At 45.7% G+C, this 25,833-nt stretch overlaps 1 protein-coding gene and 1 long non-coding RNA gene across 2 annotated transcripts; one reads left to right on the forward strand and one right to left on the reverse strand.

Annotated features, from left to right (window-relative positions):
* Positions 1 to 3,661: 3,661 nt before the first annotated feature.
* Positions 3,662 to 6,460, forward strand: LOC121661847. Its single transcript, XR_006015106.1, has 2 exons — positions 3,662 to 4,228; positions 5,863 to 6,460. It is a non-coding gene; the product is annotated as an uncharacterized LOC121661847 (long non-coding RNA).
* Positions 6,461 to 15,506: 9,046 nt separating this feature from the next.
* Positions 15,507 to 19,026, reverse strand: FADD (Fas associated via death domain). The gene is made up of 2 exons (XM_042022426.1): positions 18,506 to 19,026; positions 15,507 to 18,191 (listed from the first exon to the last, which is right to left on the reverse strand). The coding sequence occupies exons 1-2, from the start codon at positions 18,882 to 18,884 to the stop codon at positions 17,905 to 17,907; spliced, it is 666 nt and encodes a 221-aa protein (XP_041878360.1). The 5' UTR covers positions 18,885 to 19,026; the 3' UTR covers positions 15,507 to 17,904.
* Between the last annotated feature and the right edge of the window lie 6,807 nt (positions 19,027 to 25,833).

A 25,833-nucleotide genomic window follows, 5' to 3' on the forward strand; every position in this document is an offset into this window, starting at 1 on the left:
CTCCGCCCGCCGTCGCTACCGCCTCCACGTCCGTGGTGGCCGGCGTGGGGTCGGCTGAGGCCGGGTGGGTGGTGCCGGCCGCCCGGCGGTGCCGCCGCAGCCTCAGGGGGCGGCAGAAGCGCTGCGCTCCCGGAGAGCCGCGATCGCCGCCGCGGCCCCGCCGCTCCCGGCCCCGCTCGCCGCCGCCTCCTCCCGCCGCTCCCGGCGCGCTCCGCGGCCCCGCATAAATCAGTGCGGCGCCCACAATGCACCGCGCGGGGCGGCGCGGCCGCTCCTGGTCCGTTCCCCGCTGCCGGGGACCCGGGTTCGAGACCCGCTCCGCGCTGCCTGCCCCTGTGAGCGATACCGCCGCCGCCCACGCTGCCCGCCCCGAAGGAAAGGACGGGAAAGCTGCAGCGGAGTCCCGGGGCGGGAGGCGTGCTCGCTGAGGGCTGAGAACAGGGCAGGGCTGGAGTGGCCCCGCAGTCGCAGCCCGTGCCGGGGCCTGCGTGTCGCGTCAGGGCCCGGGCGGGCGCGGAGCGGGATCGCAGCGCCTCGCCCGGCCCCGGCTGCCCCCGCCCGCTCCCAGCGCCTCGGGTGCCCCGAGTCCTTCTGCCGTTCCGGTCACTTCGGTTCAGGAAGGACACCGAGGGGCTGGAGCGAGTCCAGAGGAGGGAATGGAGCTGGGGAAGGGTCTGGAGCACCAGGAGAGGCTGAGGGAGCTGGGGGGCTCAGCCTCGACAAAAGCGGGGGACGTTATCACTCTCTACAGCTCCCTGACAGGAGGCTGTGGCCGAGTTGGTCTCTTTTCCCAGACAACAAGTGACAGGACAAGAGGACATAGTCTTGAGCTGCCGGGGGTGTTTAGGATGGATATTAGGAAGAATTCCTTTGCAGAAGGGTGATTAGACATCGGAATGAGCTGCCTGGGCAGGTGCTGGAGTCACCGTCCCCGGAGGTGTTTAAGGAAGGCCTGGACACGGCGCTCGCTGCCATCGCCTGGTTGGCACGGTGGTGTTTGGTCATAGACTGGACTCAATGATCCCAGAGGTCTTCTCCAACCTAATAAATTCTGCGATTCTGTGGAGCGGAGCCACCAGGTCCGAGCACAGCTCCAGCGAGGGGCGACTTCACTGACATAGCCTGTTCTCCACAGGAAACTGGGTTTGCCTACACTGAGTATTATTTGTCCAAAACACCACATAAATGTTTTTCCGCTTGCATGTCTATAGCTTTTACTCTCTTCCTGGAGCCTTCACGGTGCCTGTGAGTTGAAGGTTGAAGTTTGCAGGCAAAGCTTAGAAAACTCACTTCCCTCTCTTCACATTTGTGTTACCACCCTGAATGAAGCATTTGCATTTTGGACCCTATTGTTGCTTTTGCAGTGGAAGGCTTTAAAAGCCATCAAGGGCCAGTTACGCAGACAGAGGTAAGTCATGCCAAAAAGTGGCAGTCCCTGCACAGAAGGTTCTGCAGATTTGTGGCTGGATTATGTGGATTAATTTGTAAACACAACATCCCGACACCTAGCACTGGATAGAAAGGATTGCTAATGAGTCGGTCTTCCTTTCCTCACATACGAAATTCTTTACAAGTTTTCTACGTTGTGCTCTTTCCCTTTGGTATCTGAGTGAATCCAGGTCACATTTTTTTAAGCTTTCTCTCTACAGCCGTGAGGTCTAGATTACTTTTCTTTCCTCCTGAAGTTTCTAATGTAATCCCATGACTCTGGGAGCTGGAACTTTGAGGGAAAAGCCAAATATGATGATGCACATTCAAATCACGAGTTCTGCCAAATATTGGCTAGCAGAAATTTAATGCTGAATATCTGAAGAACTGAAGTCTGACTTTTCAGTGTAGGAAGAGTAGCAAAAAGATCCCAAAATGAATTGTTATGAATTAACTTGTACATAGGTAAATGCTTTTATTTATAAGCTTTGATCCAGATTACTTTCAGTGGATGAAGAAGACTTCAAGCTAAGCAGCTGCCAGGGCAGCATCTTCAAAATAACCTGCTCCAGCAAAACCAAGACAAGGCTGGAAAATGAAGTGGAATTTATGGCTGTGTGAAAAAAAACACCTTTTCACTTCAACTCATCACATATAAAAAATGAAAATTAATAATGTTGGTAGAAAGATTGATCTGGCCTGATTTGGTTTGTGTTCAACACATGAGTCAAATGGAGACTTTGTGGATGAAAGGGCAAAAGGTTAAACACTGCAATGGGCACGGAGTTGATAATCTCTCTCAAACTGGACGCTGCAATATATCCAGTCAGATTAACTGATCTCAGAGCCAGGTCATGTGGAATAAATTAATAAGTGAACCTCGGTATTCACGTAGATCCTAAAACATGGAATTACATTTTCTCTCAGCCTGGGATGCCTTGGAATGTGTGTTTTTCTTCTGAAACTAAGTTTTGGTTTGTCCTTAGATGGTTAAAACCAAAAAATGAAGATTCATACCGTGCTATAATCCTGTTTCATTATGAAAGCAAAGAACCTACCACACAATTCTGAATGGAGAATAAATATGGATCAGCTCCCTATATTAATTTTCACTTCACCCGGTTTGTTAACGAGGCACAGACACTCACATTTGGCTTGCTCAGCTCCTCACATCCGTGGCTGGATTTCCCATCTAAGAGGCAGGAGGTTTTAGCTGCAGACCCTCCTCAGCCTCAAGGAGTTGTCACCTTTATCTCTGTCACCCTCAAATCACTGTGTACACAGGTTTCAGGGCAGGGTGGAAATGCCAGTGGTTAGGCACTTTCTTGAGAAATGGGTTTCAGCCTCGGGTGGGAACAGAGTTCCCATAGCATATAAATGTCTGCTATATGAGAAGGAGGCACTGTAAAGAGCCAGGTATTTATTCATGCCCAAAAGGATGGCTTAGTCCAGGAGGGAACCTACATCCAGAATATCCCAGCTAAGGAATATGCCTCCCACATGGCATACTGCAAATACCTTCCTTAGGCGCCACGCTCTGGGAATGCCACACGGAGCCCAGGCCGTGGATACGGCAGAATTGCTGAGATGCCCCAAAAACGCCCAAAAGGCCTGACTTCAAAGCCAATTCCTACTCCCATGTGCAGTCCACCAAAGCTGGGACCAGATCAGTGTAGAGCCAGAACTTGAAATTCCAGAGAAAAAGTGAATAACCAGGTCTTTGCATAGTGCTCCGTGCTGCACAAAACACACATGGAATGATAAAGTCAGAACTCCCAGGCTCTGCAAATACCAGAATATTTCTCAGTCCTATTTACTTTGTAGTACAAGGAAAACAGTTTCCTTATTTTCCTTCCTCCTGGGCATGTAACCCAGGATATACCATCCGACATGAAGAGGCACCAGCAGCTCAGATCTTTTTAATTAACTGAGTGTGATGTGTCTTTTGTAAGTTCAGCAAGAGGCCTGGCTCCCTGTCCATGTCATTTAGTGAGATGTAGCACTTGTGGATGTGTCTGGAAAGAGCCCCACATACATCAGCTGACAGCAAAGTAATCAGTTCAGAAACCCAGGTTAAATCTCCCTCCACTCTTTGCACCTCAGAAACCACACGCTGAAATTCAAACAAAGGCTGTTAAAAACAGGGAGGAGGGGGGGGGGGAAAAAAAGGTTTCCTTTCCTGTCACATGATAAATTAGATCCTAATGTTTATCCAAGCTCAGCAAAGCAGCCAGCTCTTCCTGCCAGCCAGTGCTGCGGGGTGAGGAGTGGGGTCGGGCCGGAGCTGCCCTGCCGTGGGCTCTGAGGACAAACACCTGCTGCCAGCCGGGCCGGGCTGCCCGCGCACCCTGCTCGCCTCGCCCGCCGCCTTCTCTGCCCACTGAGGGCTTCACGCTTCATCTGTGCTGAAATTTCCTTTGTCAGCCTCAGAGCCACCCCACGCTAGCACAAAACCTCTGCTGAAAATAGTCCAAGATCGCCTACGCAGTTTTCTTCCCCTCCGAGCCGAGCTGACGGTACCTTATTTACTCCTTGTCCTTTACAGATGACTTAATGACTTAGCAGCAAGATGCATTTGGAACACATTTCAGGCATTTCATACTGAAATGAATAGATGCAAGGACAGGATTTTTGCCAGCAGCACTGATTATCCTTTTGTCAGTAGATAGACGTGACCCGGACCATTCTGTTACCATAAGAAACGTCTCCAGAGGTTTCTAGACAGAGGAGACACTTTGCCTGAGGGAGAAGGAATGAGAGGGAAGAGGATGGAAGGTGGCCTGTGGAGAAGAGGACGGAGGTAATTAATGGTTATGCCCACGTATAAAGATAAGTGCCCCAGTAAATGTGTCAGCCCTTGGGCAATGGAAGCCACGACTTCTACAAACCCCAACGCAGTTCTTGACATCGACATTTTATTTATATAATGCGGGTCTTCATGGATCTGTGCCGGATTCAGGCAGGTGTAAAGCAAATGGGAATTGGCTGCTCTGAAGCTGAAGAGGGTTTTTGAGTTGGACTTAGGAAGAAAAGTCTCCACAAAGCCGCTGGAGACATGGAGAGGACTCTTCAAACACCAGATGAACTTACACAATTTATTTTAGTGGGAATCATACGTATGTCAAGACCATAAATATTTTCAAATGTAGCTGTTACTCCTGCAACCAAAACCACATATTCTCACTCAAGTACAAACCTGCTGAACTCGAAAAGGCTTTCAGCTTAGTTTCAGCTTCAGTTGTGCAATTTGCAGTTCAGAATTATTGCAGCTGTTGTCTTTTTTGTGTGGATTTACAGCAGCAGAAATCCCCTTGAGCTAGAAGGAATTTCTAAAGCCAAGTATCGTTTATTTCAATGTTAAATGAAATACACTGCTAATATCTAATGCAAACGTAGTACATTCCCTCGGTGTAGACTGATTTCAGCACGTCTTCAGACAGTTTATAGCTATAATGAAAGGTATCGACCTAAAAGTGCATTCAGTTGCAAGTTCAGGGCAATGGAGTTGCACATTATTTAGTTAAGCATTTTTAAAAAGATAATACTTTTCATAAAGGCCATATTTGTGTGACGTAGCTGTGAATAACATTGGAAGAAGAAACTGAAGGGTTCAGAACCAGCTGTGATAATGCAGCTCCTGCCTAACTAGAACAGGTCTGGATACATTCCACCTGGCTGACCACCTACAGCATGAACCCATTTACCCTGGGTTGCCTCTGTAATCAGTGGAGCGAGAGAACCACTCCATGGGAGGAGTGATTCAGACCTTTGGTGTGGTCCATGAATCACCTGCTCGAGGTGCCTGTCTGTTCCCATTGACTGCAGAGGGAGCCCAGGGCAGCCGGACTCTTGCCGTGGGAGCAGTGCTCAGGTGTCTGAAGCAGCGTGAGATGAATCTGGATGCTGGATACGTGTGAGACCAGCACAGCTGCTTGCTGTAGGAAAGCAAGGAAAATGAATGTGACTGTCCTCAGAAATGAATAGGGCTGTTACTGGCTTCATTGCCGCGGATTTAGCAGCCCAGGGTTTTCTGTCTCAGTAATTTTAGCTGGTCTGCAATTCAATTACTGTCTTTGCAAGACTGGAGCCTAGAGCTTCAGAGCCATGGCAGCCTCTCAGGGCAGAGAATCACAGAAACACAGAATGGTTTGGGTTGGCAGGGACCTTAAAGATGATCCAGTTCCAACCCCCTGCCATGGGCAGGGACACCTTCCCCTAGACCAGATTGCTCCAAGCCCTGTCCAGCCTGGTCTTGAACACCTCCAGGGATGGGGAGTCCATAACCTCTCTGGGCAGCCTGTGCCAGTGCCTTATCACCCTCTCAGCAAAGAATTTATTTCTTATATCTAATCTAAACCCACCCTCCTTCAGCTTGAGGCCATTTCCCCTTGTCACTCTGCCCTTGCCCAAAGTCCCTCTCCATCTCTCTTGTAGCCCTTTTAGGTACTGCAAAGGGCTGTAAGGTCTCCCCAGAGCCTTTTCTTCTCCGGGATGAACAGTCCCAACTCCCTCAGCCTGTCTTCATTCCAAGAGAAAAGAATGATGTTGTTTTTATTCTGAACCCCCTGAATACGCACACAGCGATCCCAGAATGAACTCTGCAGACACTGAACCTTTCACCTCTTCTCAGGACCACAAGAGAGAACAGCTGGGGTCTACCTGGATCGCTTCAATGTGGAGGCTTCAGCTTTTAGAATGTTTTGAGACCTGCTACGAGAAAAATAAAAAGATTGCATTATTTTAATAATATATTTAATAAACTTTATAAATAATCCAACTACAGAAAACAAAAAGGATTTGCATGTGAAGTAACACTTCTGTTCCTGTACATCGGTGTTTGAAGGAAAAAAATAGGGGCTTTTTTCTGCTTTGTCTGCTATGCAAAGACTCCTACTGTTTCAAGTGGCTTTGGAGTAGGCACTAAGCAAAGTGGACCATGATTTCTATGTACTCAGTGTCCTCTACTATTAGTCCTTCATACTGTAGTAAAGTAGATAAAAGCATTTGAAAAATAAAGAGATCTCAAATAGCACTTAAGCCTATTTTTAATCCTTACCTGACTAGATTTCAAGTGATAACATACCTTTCATTACATGCACATTGCCTGCATGAAATTGTTTGCAGCAATCACCACCTTCATTATTCAGATGCACACTGAATTGAAGCATTAACCCGTGTGTGCAAAGATAATAATGTTGGGAAGGCATTAGTCCCAAATCATATATGTGGGACAAGGCTGAAGGATCTTTCTGTACAGCCAGCTTCAGCTTACAGGCAAATGAAAATGTAAACAACACTTGCAGTGAATCACCAGTTTATGTATGAGTTAAAATGTTTATTTTCACCGTTTTAGAGCTCCCCACTGTCTTCACAGTATTTACTAGAAATATTAATTTGCTGAAATGAATTGGCTGAGATGGTGACTAAAAACCAACATGGCCTCAAAATGAGTCATAAAGCAAACTGCAACAGATAAAAATTATTAAAACTACGGACACTTGCAATGGCAACAGTGTGTTTGGCAAAAAAACATCTCCAGTTTCAAGGTGAACCTAAGGCTCAGGTGAAATTGTCTGCCATTAGATATGGTGTATTAAAGTGCTGTTAAAGTTCAGTTCCCAATATTATTTCCTGTTCTGACTAGTAGCAATTTTGCCTAGGCAACCAGGTTATTTCAGACTAAATCTCACCTTTGGCGTTTGGAGAAGAAGGTTATTAGGTCAGGATCCGACACGGAAAAATGAGTATAGGTATAAGCCATCTAATGGGAACCATTCAGCTCAGACCACCTACCAGCAGCCTGAAGCAGCAGAGTGACATTTAAAAGCAATCAGAGTCAGAAGAAAACCTTCAGGGAAAACAGACAATACTTCAGAAAAAGCAGCTCTACATTCGCCGAGGGAAAAAACACAAGACCTTTGGGAGCAGTGCTCAAGTCAACTTGAAATAAATATCAAGAAAAAGAATGGAAATACAGTAAGTGGGGCTTCTTTTTAAGTAAATTCCTTCCCCACTTGCTTCTATATTGGCCTGTCCTTACCTGTCAGTGTTATCCCTGTGCTGGGAGTGGTCTCACCCTTAGCTTTTGAGCAAAATTCCCTGCAAATCCATAAACCAGGAGCACACAGCACACAGCCTGGGTGAGACATGCTGTGGGGAGGAGATCCTCATGGAGAAGGCAGGATCCTCTCTAATGCCAACAGGAGCAGCAGCTGCCTTTGCACTGCCTTGCCCATATGGGCTATCCCTACTGCTGGACTCACAGTGCCCTAAAGTAAGGCAGTTTTAGGATTCCTGTCTGAAATTATAATTTCATTGTTACTACGATACCCTAATTTTGAGATAAATGTGTTAAGGATGCTTAAGTCCTTATGGAACCATCTCTTTTTTTAATAATGAATAAAAAGAGTGAAGCCTTGCATCCCTTCTTGGCTGGCAGAGTGTCTGTTGCTAATCTGGCCCAATTTATCTTCCCTCTACACAGAAATCTCCTCTGTAAAACTTATGGTCAGCTCATACTGCCTCCTCTGGCTGGAGTGTGGCTTTGTGTGTGCAGCTCGTGCTGCTCAACCCATCCCTGTGGGTCACTCCGAGTTCAGGCCCCTTACAGGAATGTCTTTGTCTGCACCTGAGGTTTGATCCGGTGTGTCCTCAGCTGCAATTGAGGTCTCCACGTGTAGTCTTTTGGCTCAGCTACCAACAAAAGGTTTGTCCCTGCCTTGTGCCAGATAACGCTCTTAGTCACTCAAGTGTTCCTTTTCCCTTTTTCTGTTTGCCTGAATGCCTTGTTCCTTTGCACAGAGGTATTTACACAGCTCTTGTCAAATTGCAATTAATTAAGGCTGGCTGTTACTAAATAAAAAGTCATTTGCTATCTAACTGCTGCAGGTAAGATGACATGGCATGTAACTTGGAAAAAAAACAAGAGAAAAAGGTATGAGAAGTTGTCCTCTCCCTGTTCCTGGTTAGGAATCATCATTTCTAGGAGGGTGGACAAACAGCTGAACAAACCTTGTCATTGTCTTATGCTAATCCTTAAATGAAGTGAGAATAACACGTGTAAGATATAAAAGGGAATAACTCATAATAGAAGAAAGCAGCAGCCCTGTTACTGTTCATCTGTGCCGTTAACAAGCAGGGGAAACGATTTATTTCGAAACTAAATTCCCTGTTCTCCTGAACACGGTTCATATTAAAGACCCTTTGACCACACCATCTGTTTGCATTGTAATCCACATCTAAAAGAGTCAACAGCAGTATTGACTCACGAGCTGGTTCTAGCTTAGGCCTGCGAGTTAAGCTCCCACAGCACACTTAAGCTTTTGCACAAAGAGCCGCAGGAACACTTCTCACCTTTTCCTTTCGTGTTACAATCAATCATCCAGTACTCCAAACACAGCTCAGGTCCTCCCCCCAGTGCAAACAAACTTCTGTCTTCCCTTTGTCTCTCAAACAACTTTCAATAACAATGCCGAAAACTTCCAGGAATCATTAGCATTTCTTCGTACCCAAATGGGAAATATTAAGTCTAGCCAAGGTGAGATTAACTTGGCAGTTTCAGTCTGGTGAAGTGCTGCCCTCGCCACAACAGCCATCGAGGAACTTGGCACTAACTCGCTCTTTGTACTTTTTACCTGTGAAGCCAAAGGCTGAAGTGGCAGGGACTCACCTGCCCTGGGCTGGAATCCTTTATGGCACTGGAAAAGCACAAGGAGAGTGAGAGAAGGACTCTTCTATTCACTCTGGCTACGTATAATTTCTAAATTTTTACTGTTAGATGATTTCCTCGGTGTCTCCAGCTGCTGCCTGCGAAAGCAGAAGCAACGGGGAACAGAACAGAAGGTTCATTTCAGCATCCCAGGTTTTGAATTAACCCAAAACACTAGACTGAAGGAAAATGCTGAAAATCACAGTAACTGCTCTAGTGTACACCAGGAATTAAGCCAATTCTCGCATTTAAAGCTGTGAGAGTAAAACAATGGCTCAAAATCACTCCTGCTCTGGCTGACCCTGGAGATGCAGCAGCTGCCTCTGGATTTGTACTTATTTTTAATGAGTTGGCCCAGAAATACCACCTTTGTTTCTAACAAAATTAGGCTGCTCTTGGAGATTGCCATAGGGATGTATTTCCTTACAGACACAGCATATACAGGACAGCCAGAAGCTGGAGAAGCAGTGTTGAGACATAGCCCTGTCAGGAAAATCTTGTTTTCCAGATTATATCAAATAACTTTACTGAAGGGTGTGTGTGTGTGTGCATTTGGATACACACACTATATACACACAGATACGTGGATATACAGACACACACAAGCATATCAGGATTTGGGAGGCACGTAATTTTCATGTCCAAAACTTTCTTTCTCTCCTATAATTAAATGTGCAGTTTCCTTTCACCAAAACAACCTGGCACCAGTTTGATTTTAATATATCTTTAAGCCATGTACAAACAGTGAGGTTCCTTGCATGAATATTCAGCATTTACCTGCCACATGCCCATGGATATTCAGAAAAACAGGGAATATTCAGGTGTAAGTGATACAACAAAAAGTCCTGCAGTACCAGATTTTTGCTGTAAACAGAATCATCAAATTTTATGCCAGCCAAAACAGTGATAGTTTAAATTTTTATCTCTCAAATCCAGCAATGCTTTGCTGGATTGGGTTGTTTTATGCTGTCAAGGTCAGGATGTATAGTAACAGCAATGGGGATGGTTCCTGACTCCCAGTTTTCAGTGCTCATGGAGATAACGTCTCAGTTACAGGCAAAATGCTGCAGAAAAGCCTCTGTATACAGACACCAGCTAGGTCATAGCAAGGTTTCTGAGTGCACAAAGGAAGGGTTTTTCAGCTCCTAGGGTTCACTTTGGTTCCATGATTTAGAGGCTTTTTTTGTCTGCCTTCAATAATGCCACCTTTGTAGTACCAAAACACACGGCCGGGAGAAGCTGGCAGCTCTCTGTGGCCAGCAGCTCCCCCATTCCCTCCCTTTGCATGGAAAAAAATAAACAAACCCAAAGCAGGAAGCTGCCACTGCTGCTGTGACATCTGACATGGTTCAAAACCAGGATACTCCCTGACCTGCCTACAGGTGCCGTGGCAATTCCACCCGTGCCCGTTTTTCCCTAGCTGAGGTTGTCGTATCCTATTTGAATGCATTAAAACCCGCTGGAACAGGCTGCCTGAATAACCAGGGGTCATTCAAGAACTGTCAGAGTCCTCTTCAAAGCACCAAGAAAACGAGTGTTTGTCCTCCCTCAGGCCTGTGTGTTGGAATTATCCAGCATTTAATGATGAGTTGGGGGATGAGTTTGAGGGAAGGAGATAAGGGATGAAAGTAACCTTTTAAAGGAGAAAATGGGACAAGCCTATGGGGCACTTCAGGTACCCTTTAAATAAAAGAAACTGGGATCTGATTTCTCTGTAATTCCTTCTCTAATTCCTCTGAATTAGCCTGTGGGAACTTCTCACCCCTCAGGAAACAAATTGAGCTCCCCACAAGTCAGACCTGAGGAACAGACATCAGACTTGCTGGTGAGGCCCCTTCTGGCAGAAGACCTGGCTCAAACCTATTTGAATCACACATTATTAAAGAAATCACCTTCAAAAAACGTCAGTTCAACCTAAATTCAGGCAAACCTAATAGTAATACCCCATAAACCAGTGAAAATACTAACCTAGGAAATGGACAAACACTATGTGTGAAAGCAAACTCAGGATTTTCAAAGGTGCTGGTTGACATTAAATTTGGTTAAGTAGCTGTGTGATGGCATCTTCTCTGAGACTGTTGGTCTAGACACCTCTGAAAACCTTAATTCACAGAGTCAAATCTGCCCCTGGCTTTCAAGCTGCAAAATGATCTGGTCCTTTCACACTGCTCAGCATCTTACCCAGTGGAAGTGATTACTGGAGTCAGGAATTTCTAGAGCTGAGGATTTCTCTCTCTGGTGAGGATTCCCACCTCCACTCCCACTTTAAGGCAAATTAGGCGAAAGAAGGAGATATTCCTAGGGAGAAAATCATGATCAGGTACCTTATGCCATGCTCAAGCTGCTTTTCTTTACCCCCAGTAGCTGGAGGGAGCACAGGCATCAGTCCCATATGCCGAGGAGCTCAAGGATTATTTGGACCCTTGGGTGAGCACTTTCATTCCCCAGCATGTTATTTCTGTACTGGATGCAGGGTGGGGAGAAAAAGGGTCCCGTCCACAGAATTATTCTTAAAATCAAAAGCCAGGGTTTGGGGGTGCCTCTTGCTCAGGTCCAACATGAAAATAAGGGGTTTAAATTCTTACTCAGCCATTGAGTCACGTGAGTAAAAGTTTGAAGTGAGGCAGGGCTGGAGAGCTTTGACCATGAAATTCCAGGAATTAAGGGGAAAAGATACTGCACGAAGTGCCTTATAAACACAGTCCTGTAAGATACAGTGCAACATTTAATAGCCCTGAAAAGTCACAGGCTGGATGCAGAATTTGACGTTCTGATTTAAAGATTCAGACATTAGTTCTTCAGCATGAAGCCAGTATTTTTATATTTATTTTTTTTGTAAAAAATAGAATATGGTTTACAGAAAATCGTATGAGCAGGTCCACAGTGAATAACTTATTTAGGTGGCGTGTAACAGAGCTGCACACAGCCGTTAGCTAGAAATGTGCACTTTGCTGGCTTTAGCTCTAATTAATTTTAATTCATCTGCATATAAAATAGCTGCTTCATGCACCAACATGCAGCTACACGCACAAGCTGGAGCTTCACCATTCCAGCTGGAAACAGAAATGGGAGCACCGTGTGCTAATCTTAATATTTAGCCTTAATATTTAGCCCTGCTCTCTCACGTCATGTTCCAGGGAGAAGTGGAACCGAGGGAATTCGTCAAGAAATTTTCATTTTCCATTCCTGCCCTCGGATTTTGGGTTCCTGACATGGTCACTGAGTGGAGCCTGCAGCAAATCCCGCAATCAGTAAGGGCTTCCCAGCACTGTGCGGCTGGCTGGGATGGCCAGGAGGCAGCGTGCTGCAGCCACATGGCCCGTGGACTGCCGTGCACTCGGATTGCCATGGCAACCCCGGCTTTGGGCGGAATTCAGGCTATCCCGGCTTTCCCACGTTAGGGACTTCACAGCCAAGAAGCTGTGAATAAATTCTGCTTACGCTGAGCAGAACATAAATTAAACAATGTGGGATGTGAGGCACAGACCTGCCAGTGCTGCACCCTTTTAATTCACATTTTCTCCACAATTTTTGTTCACAATTTGGCAATATGCCTGGGAGTGACAGAAAGCACCTCTCAGGAGATGACTGGGAGGGAAACAAAGATAAGATTTAGCTCAATTGTTCACATACAGACATTAGTGGCAAGAACAGTTTTATAGTTTCATTTTTATGTCAAACCTTTCTCACACTTTGTATGCTGTCTACAAAATCTCGTACCAGGTTTGCATACAAAAATCACCAACTTCTGTACAGAAATTTAATCTTTATTCATCCCTTTAGACAAACTTTTGCCACAGGTGGTGTGTACCCTTGCAGAATGGCTGCTACAACCCTATTAAAAGTTAGACCCCAGTAAGAACTGCTCCCAGATTAAATTCTTATTTAATTCTTTATTAAATTTCTTATTTATATTCTTTATTAAATTCTTATTTAATTGAATTAAATTCAATTTTTTTTTAAAGTTAATACTCCTGCTGGGATCCATAGCAATAGCAGAATTAAGAAATGGAAAAGGAAACATTGTAAAGATGGTGAGCATTTTTAATGCCAAGATGATTGCTTTCTGTAGAAGTTCTCGAAAGCCAGGCTCGCCTGTGAATAAAACACCTCCCACACAAAGTCCCAGTTGGGTGTTTTTTACATCTGCCATGACAAAGGTCCAGTTCTGTGTCTGTGTAACTTCACACAGCACCAGAGCCTGCTCTGAAGGCTTCGACATTATGTAGTAAATAAAATACACCAGTCTGGCAACTTTCTGAAGCATTCGGCAGAGATACAAAGTTGACGTTAGGCTGCTTTCCTTAGCAAAGGCACTTTTTTATTCCATTGCACTGGAGACATCTCAAGGCCTCCCTTAGAGCTGCCATTTTTTTTATAGAGTAGAGAGCACACACAAAGCCCTTCACTTTGCTACAAGAGCTGGTTACTGAGAGCTGCTGTGCCCTGCCCCAAACACAGCACAGCAAACCGAAAGAAAGGAGAGCCGAGCTGCCATCCACGCAGGAGCTCTACACACACAGAGCACTTGGAAACCCATGAAAAGGCTTTCAGCTTCCAGACCCGATCAAATCAGAGAAATGACCACATTCCAACTCAACCAGGATGGCCAACTTCAGGGACTTTAGCGGTGTCTATTACATCACGCTTCACAAGAACAAGCCTGCTGTTTTCTCTTCAGCCTGCTTTAAGAAAGGCATGTGTAATGCTCTCAGGAATGAGGCAGGAGCAGGAACGCTTCTGCGGACGGGACTCTTTAATGATTAAGAGTCGGTTCCCCGCAGATTCCCACGCAGAGACCTGCATGACTCTGCCTTTCCCAGCAGCCGAGTAAAGCTCAGCTTCCCTCTCCCCGAACCTGCAGTTCCCAGCACACATTGGCAACACGCCCTGTTGCTGTGAAGCAATCCTCCGCTGCGACAGGTTTTGTTGAAACAGATTCTCCAAAAGTTCCTGAACCTCTACTCACAACTCCTTCCCCTAGCCCTCAGCTCACCCCCACAATTCCTATTTTCGTGGTTGAAGCAGTGAACTAATTTCTCTCAATTCCACCAGAGCACCAAAACACTGGCAGAGAAAAGCAATAAATCAAAGAGGGAAGACAGCCTACAAAAATATTTGTGCTGGAACACATTTTAAGGACATAGGTGATTCATGCAGAAGAAGAAGGCCACAAGGCAGTGATTAGAAATAAATTTGAATTGAAAAATACTCAGCCAAAAAGCCTAAATTAAGAGCATGCTGAGCACCAGAGAGAGCTTGGAGACACAGTCTGTGTTATTAAGCTTTCTGCATTAAACAATTAAATGAAGCAATTAGATTTCAGAAAGGAGGCAATTATTTTAGGAATGAAACAAAGGCTGGAGGAAATGCAGCTGCCTGTGTGTGGAGAATGGAGAAAAGGAAAGCAAAGCACTGCATTTGAAATGTTCACAACAACCAATTTGCGTAAGAGGATTTTTAATTAATGGTCTAGGAAACTTCTTTTTAACTCAGTAATGAAAATAATGCGATTTAAGAAAAACACCTCAATATGTGATTATAATTGGTATCTTCAAAAATCATAGGCAATGGGAAGCAAGTGCTGAAAGGGACCGAGAAGTGACATGGAAAAACAATCCTCCAAGAGGAGAATTCTCCCGAGATGGCACTTTTAACTCTCCACATGTTTTGATGTGCTGTTTTCTCAAGGCTGTGAGGAAAGATGACTCTCACGAGACCAAAAGGAAAAGGTTTGAGTAATTCCTCACAGGCAGATCTTCTTGCAGAGCATCCTAAAGGACTTGATAAAATGGGTAATTAAGTTATTTGTCTTACTCATTCACAGCTTTAAGTGCAGGCTGACACTCCACAGAGCACCCAAACCTCTGACAATTTGCTCTGAGCACGTCCTCTAAAAGCCTGACCAAGCTTAGACTAAACTGGAAGCCGTGCTTTTAATTAATCATAAAACAAATATAACATCCTCAGCACAGCATGGCTACCAGAGGAAAAGGTAAGGAAACCTACCCACAGGCAGCCTGTCTCCCAAGCACACTGGGACTCGATTTTAGGCTCCTGAGGGCTGGCAGAGAATCTTTTTTTCCTTACACCTCCCTGAGTGACAGCATTCAAACGCTGCTGCTGCTGCTGCTGCTGCTGCTGCTGCTGGAAAAGTGCAGCCTGTTTAGCACTTCTGAGAAACTCAATGACAAAACACTTTGCTTTTTTTCTTTCATGTCCCAAGGAGGGCACTTGGTAACACAATGCCTGTTTAGCACCACTCCTTGCCTTCAAAGTGTCCTTAACATCCACCTTCTCCCAATCAGAGATCTCACTGGAGACAGCAATCCCATCAAACAAGAAGAAAGCCCAGTTCCATTTATCTTGGTTTTTAAGGAATTCTTTTTAATGAATTGTACCAAAAATTACACAATATAAAGCTTTAATTCAAGTTATAAAAATATGTATATGAGTTCAAAGTGTTTAATTTGAAAATAGAAGATTGCCAGCTGGATCAGAAAACAGTCCCTTACAAACTGCACTCTTTCCCCTTACCCCTCCTCCCAATAAAAATATTTTGTTTCCTTCGTTTCAGTTGATTTTGCTCTCACATAAACAACATTTTAATCTCGCATAAAAACAGTCTTAATTGGCCCTGAGGTACTGCACAGATTGATGCAGTCCAGGTCATTGCTTTCATACACAGTAAAAGGATGTACAAAATCTCTGAAGAAACGAGGTTTTTATCTTCTGAAGCAGAATATTTCTTGTAGCTGATGAGTCCTTGGCTACAACTAACAGGTTATTCCAACTGATTCCCAAAATATCCTCGTTGTATGCAGTAGGCAGTATGCTCTTCCCATTCCACATAAATCTCCTCTGTGAAGCAGAAGACTCATTAAAAGTGGGTAAGAAAGGCACTTTAGCAGAGAGATTGAACTTGGAGCTGTTGCCACACTCGCATAACTCACTCCACTTCTCTGCTCTGCTCCCAAGGATTGCTCAGAGGCAGGAAGGAAAAATTCCTGGAGCAATCCTTTTCTTTACATACTGCAGAATGGATACTGCTGGTGTCTGTGGAACAAAAACCTCCAAAACACTTGAGCTGGTCATTCAGCTGAAGCTCAGCATCTCCTCCTGGGAGCCTGGAACTGGCAACTGATACAAGTAGAGGGAATAAGAACGTGGAGAACTCTGCCTGCCCAAAAGGCAGACAGGTGGCATCTCCTGTATTACCCTTTGCTTGGATACACTCACTGGTATTTAACATACCACAGGTGGAAAGATACTGAGAATCAACATGCAATCCCAATGGTTTGGGCTGGAAGGGACCTTAAAGATCATCCAGTTCCAACCAGGGACACCTTACACTCGGCCAGGTTGCTCCAGGTCCCATCCAGCGTGGCCTTGAGCACTTCTAGGAATGTGGAGATAAATCACTGAAGAGGAAAAAAAAGCCCTGACTGAAACGATTTTTCTATCATGTGAACTTACAGCAGTTTCCATTCACTACAATTAAGTATTCAAGCCTCAGTGTTTGAGCAAGAGGCACCAAGTGCAATGAAAACCTGACAACTGTCAGTGTCATGACGCTTCTGCAGAGCACTGACAAGTTACCTGCTGACACCCGGCTTTCACAGCAATGGCACCACACAAAAACAACTTGGAAGGAGCTGGAAGTCCCACAGGTGCAGCAGCAATAAAACCTCTTCCAGTCTCTAGCCAGGCACTTGGCAGGATGTTTGCAGAAACACACGATGCTACAACTGTTCAAGCAAGAATGATTTCAGAGGATTCTCCCCCCTGGCACAGGGGATGGTCCCCAGAGGCCTCTACAGCCCTGCACGTCCTGGACTGAGCCATTGTGCAGTTTCTCCAGCCTTAGGTCAGGCAGGAAGGCCATGGACTGAAGTTTGTTCCAGATTAAAGCTGAGAACTGCACCTGGTCTGGCTCATACATCCTGTTCCCTCACACCTTCCAGCACGCACGAGCAGCCTCTCTGTGACAGAGGGCATGGGAGGATTCCCAGCAAGGAACCCCAAAGCATTCACAGCTTTGAAAAGAGGCTGCTGCAAACATCTGTGAGACACAATCACTTGGATAGGTTCAGGAGAACACTTCCTTCAGGATGCTGAAGGCACTTGGTGCAGACATTGGATTTAGTTTTCAAACCCAAGGCACATTTTTTTTTGTTCCAAGAAAGAGCCACCACAATATTTAATGGCCCTCTTGCACTGCAGTCTGAGGTTACAGTTGTCTTAATATCCCTTGATGGAGAGCAAATAAATTTGACAAATTACCTAAGATATTATCTTATGCTACTCCAAAAGAAAAGCCAGGACCCAGCTGAGAAGTTTACTCCTTCTCCCTTTCACACTAAATGTATAATAGGCCAAAAAAAAAAAAAAAAAAAAAAATCCAACCTCTCCATGAAATTTTAAATTCCAGTTGCCTCAGAAGTGTCCCATGGATGTATTTTCATGGAGATGTATCTGAAAAGGGCCTTGCAGCAAAGCAAATCTTTCCAGGTAGGTGGCAGAACAAAAGTGTAAGAATTTTCTACAAAATGGAGTTCAGGTCTTGTGAAAGTTAAAGTATCTTGAAGGAAGCATCAAACTACAAAGTGTTCCCTGAAAGGAATCTGTTTCAATGTCAATTTTCATCTGAGCACGAATTAACTTATTAAGGCACATAAATTAATGGCATGGCAAGCAAACAGTGGTAATTATTTTGGTTCACAAGAGAAGGCACTTTGACTTTTTTCATTCATATTTTTACACTGATTTCATCTGGCTCCAGTGTTCAGCTGTGAGATCTTCTCTTCAACCATGTCTGCCACCAAATTCAGGCTGCAGCCCCGCAGGGCTTTAATTAAGTCAGCCACCTTTGCATCCTTCCCCTTCCACCTCTGCCACTCCCGAAGTGCCTGAACAAGCTGTTCATACAAATTAAATCGATGGGCTGCCTCTATCCTGTCCAGCTTCACCTCCGGCATTCCAAGTTCTCGCATCAGCTTCTTCCACTCTTTCCCAACGTTGTCACATATGACAGCACTAGCTGCCTTCAGGAGACCTGAAACAGCAGATGCAGATCAAGTCAGCCATGGATTTATTAAGAAATATAAGACAATGTTTAGAAGTTGTCGGTTTTTTGGTCCTGTTTCAGCAAAATGCCACTACTCTTGTTGCACTGCACATACTGAGAGTTCTAAAGAATAGAATAGATAGAATTGGAATCCCAAAAGACAACACAAAAGGAAGATAAAAAGAGGGGAAATAATTCCACGCCGGAAAGCCGTTTGTGTACACATTTACTGGGGCTGCTGGGCAGCGATATACACGGGGATGTAACTGTTTATAACCACATACATATAATAATCCACCTACCTTTTTCATGCACATCTGGCTGACCATCAGGAGCATGAGGTTCTTCCTCTTCGAACTGCACCAGCTGTGCCACCAAGTCGTCCCTATCGATGTGCTGCAGCAGCTTTCTCAGGAATTCCAGGCTGCCGCTCGAGATCTCCTGCTGCTCCATCAGGATGCTGAAGAGTTCCCGGCCGCTTTGCACCGTCTCAAGCTTTCGCTTCCTAATTTTGTCGCGGCAGAGGAACTTCATGGCGGAGAGCTCCGTCTCCGACAGGCCCGAGGAGATGGAGTGCAGCAGGCTTAGGAAAGGATTCACGGCGCCCGGGCCGGCGCCGGGCACAGGCCGCGCGGAGGGCACTTCGGCGTCCCGTCCCCACCCTCCCGAGGGGAAATCCATTGCTGCCTGCGCAGAGCGACTTCCTGGGAACACGGAGAGACAGCGGGGAGACGACACCGGGAAGACGGAGACGGAGACCGAAACCGAGACCGACCCGGCCCGGCCCCGCCGCGATGGCCGCGACCCGCGCCCGGAACTCACGTGACCCCGCGGGTTTCCCGCGCCCCGCCCGCCCCAAGATGGCGGCCGCGCTGCCGCCCGTGAGGGTGGAGGGTTCGTGTCCTCGCCGCCGCCTACCCCGGCGTTGGGGAGCCGCTGCCCCGACCTCCCCGCGAGGCGAACGGGCTTGTTTGGTGCTGCTGAATGCAGAGCCTGTGTTGGAGCCGAGCTCGGCCCGGTCCGTGTCCGGCTGCAGCAGAGCCCCCCGTGCCTCAGCGCCTCAGCCCTGGCCAGGTCCCAGAATCACAGAATCGCAGAACCAATTCGGTTGGAAAAGACCTCGGAGACCATGGAGTCCAGTCTATGAGCGAACACCACCGTGTCAACCAGACCGTGGCCCTGAGAGCCACACCCATCGTTAAGCACCACCAGGGACGGTGACTCCGCCGCCTCCCTGGGCAGCCCATTCCAAAGTCTGATCACCCTTTCTGCAGAGGAATTCTTCCTAATGTCCAACCTAAGCCTCTCCTGGTGCAGCTTAGACCATGTCCTCTCCTCCTGTCCCTGTTCCCTGGCAGCAGAGCCCGATTTCCCCCCCCGGCTGCCCCCTCCTGTCAGGGACTTGTGCAGAGCCACAAGGTCCCCCCGGAGCCTCCTTTGCTCCAGGCTGAGCCCCTTTCCCAGCTCCCTCAGCCTGGGGCTCCAGCCCCTTCCCAGCTCCGTTCCCTCCTCTGGACATGCCCCTCGATGACCTTCCTGAGTCACGGAGCCCAGAACTGGACACGAGACTCATGGAGTGACTTTGCCAGTCTAAGCCTGAAGCTGGGGGAACTGTAGCTTCCTTGTTTAGTACTCAATCATTGGACTTCTTGCAAACATCTACCCTTATGAGGGTTAATCTCTGTGGGGTTTTTTTCAAAAGATGGAAAGAAAAACAGTACAGGGATGAAAGGTCCAAACTGGGGAGGAGGAGGTTCTGGGGGTACCTTCTTGCTCTCCTCAACCCCCTGAGAGGAGCATGTAGAGTGTGGGTTTGATCTCTTTTCCCGAGGAAAAGGGGCTGGACAAGAAGAAAATCATCAGGGGAGGTTTAGGCGGGATATTAGGAGAAATTTCTTCACTGAAAGGGTGGACAGCCATTGGAACAGGCTGCCCAGGGGATTGGTGGAGTCACCATCCTTGGAGGGATTTAAAAGACGTACAGATGCGGTGCTTTGAGACATGGTGGTGGACTTGGCAGTGCTGGGTTAATGGTCAGACTCAATGATCTTAGAGGTCTTTTCCAAGCTTAATTGTTCAATGGCTCTATGATTCTATAGAGGGCTTTCTACACCAAGAGCAAGAAAGGCCACAACAGAGCCCTGCTCCCAAAGAGATGCCATTCCCATGGTTTCCCTGCCTGACAGCTGCCCAGGGAAGCAGCCTTTGCCCTCCCTGTGCGGCCGCGGCTGCCCCCAGAGACCCCCAGCCTTTCCCTGGAAACGCAGGGCATGCAGCCTGGCCTTTGTTCCTCACAAAGATTAATTGTGACACAAAGTACCTCCTGACCTTTAAAAGGGAAGAAACAGGGCAAATGTTAAGTCCCTGTATTTTAGAGGCAACTCTTACACAAGGTGGAAGGTTGTGAACTTTTCTTAAATGGGAAAGATCATGTTCATCCCATTGTTTGTAGGTGCCTTTTGGCTTTCCTTCTCAGCACATGTAGATAGTTCAGAGATTTCCTTGCTCCTTCTGTGAGCACTGGCACGTTGATTCCCCAAGCTGCCCCATTCCTAAGTTGTTTCCAGCACACTTTAATTTATTATTGTTACACTCACAGGCCTGTGTTCCCTCATCATAAAAAGATTTCCATCTGATAAATGGACTTAAACACTATCGTCTTCCTCATATCCGTCTCCACTCTCACATTCCAACGGGAACTCCTACCCCCCCAAACATTTCTAAAACTCCCACAGGCACAAGCCCTCCTTAGATAAACCCACTAGATATTTTTGTTTATTCCCTAAATGCTGCAAACTGGAGGGAATTAACTTGTTGCAGGGTCTCGTGGTGGAGCAAAGAGTGAGAGGAATCGCCGCAGAGAACCTGAGCTGGGATGAGATGTGCCCGATTTAAGAGATTTGGTTTCTTTCTGCAGCGCTGAATGTACCTTAAACTCAAGGAAAGACATTAACAAAAAGGGTAGCGTAGGAGAAATATATGTGCTGTGTGTGTATTAATTTATGAAGCAGGAGCAATGCTTTTACTGATGTAAGAAGTATAAAATCCAGTTAAATAAAATCTGTTATTAATTTTATGACAGAAGGTGACTCTACAAAACAGCAGGGACCAAATCTCAATGTGCCTGGTGATGGCAGCCAGCTGAATTCAGAGACAAATCTATGTGAGAGAAATCTAAATCAGTAAAATTAATGGCTTTACTCTCTATACCTTGGCATGCAATTGAGAACATCACCAACTGAGATTTTAATCAGCTCATGCAAACCTAGTGGCCGGATTCAGCACTGCGGTAGGAGGAGCGTGGAAGTGATGCCACACGTTTATGTGATTCCAAAGGTGTTTAAATTTGTAACAGACACGAAACTAAAAGACAGAAATCAGTATTTAATTAAGACTCTTAAGTGCTTTTAAACTCACTCCTAACCGAAGGCAGAGTGATTGAGTAGGGTCTTTTATTCTGTCTGAACCTGACTTGGACACATTCACTGATGAAAGTACCCCAGCAACTTGCTGTATTCCAGGGATTTCCTTTGGAAGCAGTCCGTGGGGCTTTGGCAAAGGAAGGATTAGGCGAGCCTAACACATCGTAAGCGCTTCCGCATCGGAATAAAACTTAATAGAAATGATTTATTGGAGCGGCTCAGATTTCAGTGGAAGCTTCCCAGAAATTTAAGTGCTGTGAATGATCCCGTTCCTAACCAAGTAATCCTCGGGATTCTCGAGGCAAGATGAGTCCTTGCACAATACTGCAGAGGGAGCTCGAAGCCTGGGAGTGTTTCAGGCTTAGCTTTGACTTCACGGTCCTCGCTGGAGGAGCAGGGCAAAGAGAGCATGAAAAGATTAATTTCAGCAGAGCCCTCAGGGGGGTGTCGGACACCGGGACATTCCGGCAGAACCCGCCCATTTGGGGACTGCAAAAATGGCAAAGTGTGGGGCTGTCCTGAGCTTTGGGTGACTGAGGTGTGTTTGTGTGGGAAGATGCATCGTGATTTCCAGCCAAGGCCACTGACATTCTGCTGCTCCAGAGAAACTGGAGTATTTAGGAGCTGCCGGGTTTTTAAGTGAAGCAGCGTTGATAATTTCTTTAATTTACCAGGCAATTCGATAGCAGATAACCCAGGGGGGATTTCAAATCCTCCACACGGGTTGGGTGAGCACCTTGGCAGAGGCAGTGCTGAAGAACTGTTTCTCTTTTGAGGCCCAGTTGATTGCATATATATCTTTTACTGTACCTGCTCTTGTCTCCCAAGGGAATTAATAGCACCTCCTCTTTTTCTTTGCTGTCTCCAAGATAAGAGGGGATTTTGCATTGAAAGAGCAACCCCCTCCCTACTAGCAGAACTGGGCTGCAAGAGGTTTGTAGTTTGCTTGCTTGCTTTTTCACTCCCATGGTGAATAAACTGATCTCCATAACATTTCTTAATGTATTTATTCGATGCCTCTCACCCGTTTTTTCTTTTTTTTTTTGCAAAACCCCAAAATACACATTTTCAGCAAAGAGAAGACAGTTTCTGTGTTTTCTTTTGTGAATGAATTGATCTGCACATGTTTCTTTTGTCAGCTATCACCTCTCTGTTGCTATAACAGCCAATGTAGAAAGAAGTGCTCTGGTAAAGAAACTCATTTGTGAAGAGACTAAGGATCTTAGGAGAAAACTGTCCCTGACAAAAGGGCCTGTAAGAAATGTCAAATTATTGTGGGTTGAGAGAGTAAATTAGAAGCAGAGTGTGGGAAAAGTAAATAAGTACTGAAAAGAAAGTGAACTCTGGCATGACTAGGTTGTATACAGATAAAAGATCTGGCCAAGTAACAACAACAACAAGCAAGAAGTTGTTAACAGATGCTTGAACTTAATATTGAAACAGCAGAAGTGTTGATATAATTCTGTTGATACAGTTCTGTTGTGTTATTGTTGGCAGAAGAAGTTAGTTTAACTTTAGGGGAAGGGTAAATTGTAGACTTTTGTTTATTTGCTCCAGCTAAAAACCTCTGACTTGACTTTTTACCTATTTTTGTAGTGAATTTTCATCATACCATGGAAGTATGAAATCATTCAGACAAACATTTCACATGTCAATAAAGCTGTGTGTATATGTTAGCCCAGCACATCTCATTCCTATAAACCATATTTATTACTTAAGCCCTGTGACATCAATTTGGCACTTGGAAAAACAGGAGAAGAGAGAAAACAGAAAGCAAGGGCTGTTTGCAGAGGAACATTGTTGTGAAGTGACAAAACACCCCCGAGTAACAGTGAATGATCATTAGATCTCTTTTGAGGCCCTTTCTGTCTCTATTCAGTTCAGTTCCTGCTCTGTAACTGGCTGAGGGTGAAGCAAAGCAAGTTAAGATCCAAACTGGAAGTTGCTGTTCATCCAGGGAAATAATCCAGCAGCTTTGATTGCCAGGCTTGGAAGCTAATACTAATTAATTTCTGCAGAGTATGTATAATTTGTTCTTTATTTTCCTGAGCTGCTGTATTGCCAGTTCCTAAACCAGATGAAACCATGAAAAGGTAAATACTTACCACAATAACATTTGTTTTCTGTAAATTGAGGTGTTTTTCTTCACTCTCCATCATTGTAATAGAAAATACAATATTGTGAGCAGCTATAAAATAAAGGTTAGGATAACAAAAATAATTATTTTGCAGAAAACTGATCCATTTTGCACCACTTGGAAGTATTTCTTACAAGCATGTAATTAGTCCTGTGCCATTGGACTTCCTCCTCCCACCCAAGGAAAGGGTTTTTTTCCCCTTTCCTTACTGAGGAGCAGCACTCCATTGCCTGCTGCAGAGCACTGCAGTTGAAATAATGGCAGCAGCAATTTTTACTTGTGGGTGTACCTGTGAATATTCAGCTCTTATCTCTTCTGCACTAACAGACTCTGCTTTGGACCTGGTGAAAAATGTAAACTTTTTCCCAGCCAGCATCCAGCCTGCAGAGCAGCCTCTTCAGAGACCAGGGAATATCGAAATGTCTCTCAGAGGTACTGAAATTTTGCTTTAATAAAGAAAAATCAGTGAGTCTGGTCACACTTGCTTGGTTTTTGGGTTAAACTCAGGTATTGTGAACTCACTGCTGTGACTGGAGATGATGACAAGCTGAGAGAGGTGGGGGTTATTTCCTAGAAACAGTATTGCCTTAGATACCTGACTTTCATTCTTTTCAGGATGTGCCAATGCAGTATTTTCCATCTGAGTCACTGTCCTGGAGGTTGGAAGGTGCAAGTTTTCGACTCAATTCCGATTAGAGAGGGAGTGCCTCGTCTGCTCAAACACAGTGCAGTTATTACCCAGTTATTTCCTTTCAGAACATAAATAGTTTTGTGTAGCCACTAAGTGATACAGGATGTGACTGGGCGAGTTGCTCACAGGGATTTAGATATAATAAATAAGAAAGCAAATCTGATTTCATCATCCCTCTCCCTCAGTTCTTTGGGGAGGAAGTATTATTTTCTGCTCTCTGAAGAAACGCTGTAATTTGAGCTAGCCCACAGTGCTGTGGTCAGAACCAGACACCAGCTGGTCCTAAACCACAGTTTGGAATCCATTTTCATACACAGACATGTGGGAAACTTGTTGCATTTGTTCCCAGAGATGAAAAGTCTCAGAAGGGAGCGTGGCTTCCTGAGAGAAGGCTGGATTAATCTAATACAATATATAGCATTTATGCATTTTCCTCACAGTCTGTACCCTTTACAAGAAGTGAGGAAGTTACATGTGCCACAGCTTGGAGCCAAAAAAGCCACAGAGGGAGTTTTCATTTTTTCCTTTTGTAGATATAACCCAAATTAAAAGACCTGTAGCATAAGATCAGCCCCAAGCTCACCCTCTCTGGTCAGTCAAATACACATTTAACCATCCTTGGCTGTTCTTCACCAGTTTTGGAGTGAGGCTTTCGAAAGGAGCCTGTACCACATCTTTGCCAAGCACCTAAACCTGCCTGTGATTAATTCATTGTCACTTCTTATACCCAAGAAGCCCCAGAGGTGATTACCAGCTTAGCTCACCAGCTCTGAGGCAAGTCTTGTAAAGAGGTGGAGAAACTTGGGTTCAGAAGTCAAACTCAGAGAGGCAGAAGGGAAGAGGTTCAGTAGAAGTTCAGAGCTACCTCTCAGTTTTACCCATTTCACTCTTTGAAGGCAGGATAAAGATGGAGCTGAAGTTCACGTTGATTTGGAGGAATTTCACTGTTCCTCCCGTGCTCACAGCTCCTCTTTTCCAGCAGGGCCTGGGGAGAGTAAAATGCCCAAACACCTCCAGGAGTCAGAGCCCACCAGCCTGCAGACACACAGTGCACACACACCGTCTCCTGCAGCACACCCGGAGCAGTCTGGCCTGCTGAGATTTGTTGCCCTCCCACTTGATGGCTAGTTACTTGCAACTACCTTCCTTCCTTACCTGGAGATGTATTTCAGAGATTAATACCATGAGAAGTGTGAGCTGCTCCTGTAATTACACGCTGCTGCCAGGACAGATGGGAATTCCAGGCTCGTGAGCGACGTCCCTCCCACAGGAGCCAAGCCTTCCAGCTTCCATCTCCACACCAGACCCACAGCATTGCCTGGCTTGGCACGCTTGGGATGGCACATGGCTGTGGGAACCTGGCAAAGGCTGCCCCATAAC

This window comes from Corvus kubaryi, unplaced genomic scaffold (genome assembly GCF_017639235.1).
Source record: "Corvus kubaryi isolate FWS band 111438036 unplaced genomic scaffold, C.kubaryi_AGA036_p1.0 37201, whole genome shotgun sequence".
NCBI lineage: Eukaryota > Metazoa > Chordata > Aves > Passeriformes > Corvidae > Corvus > Corvus kubaryi.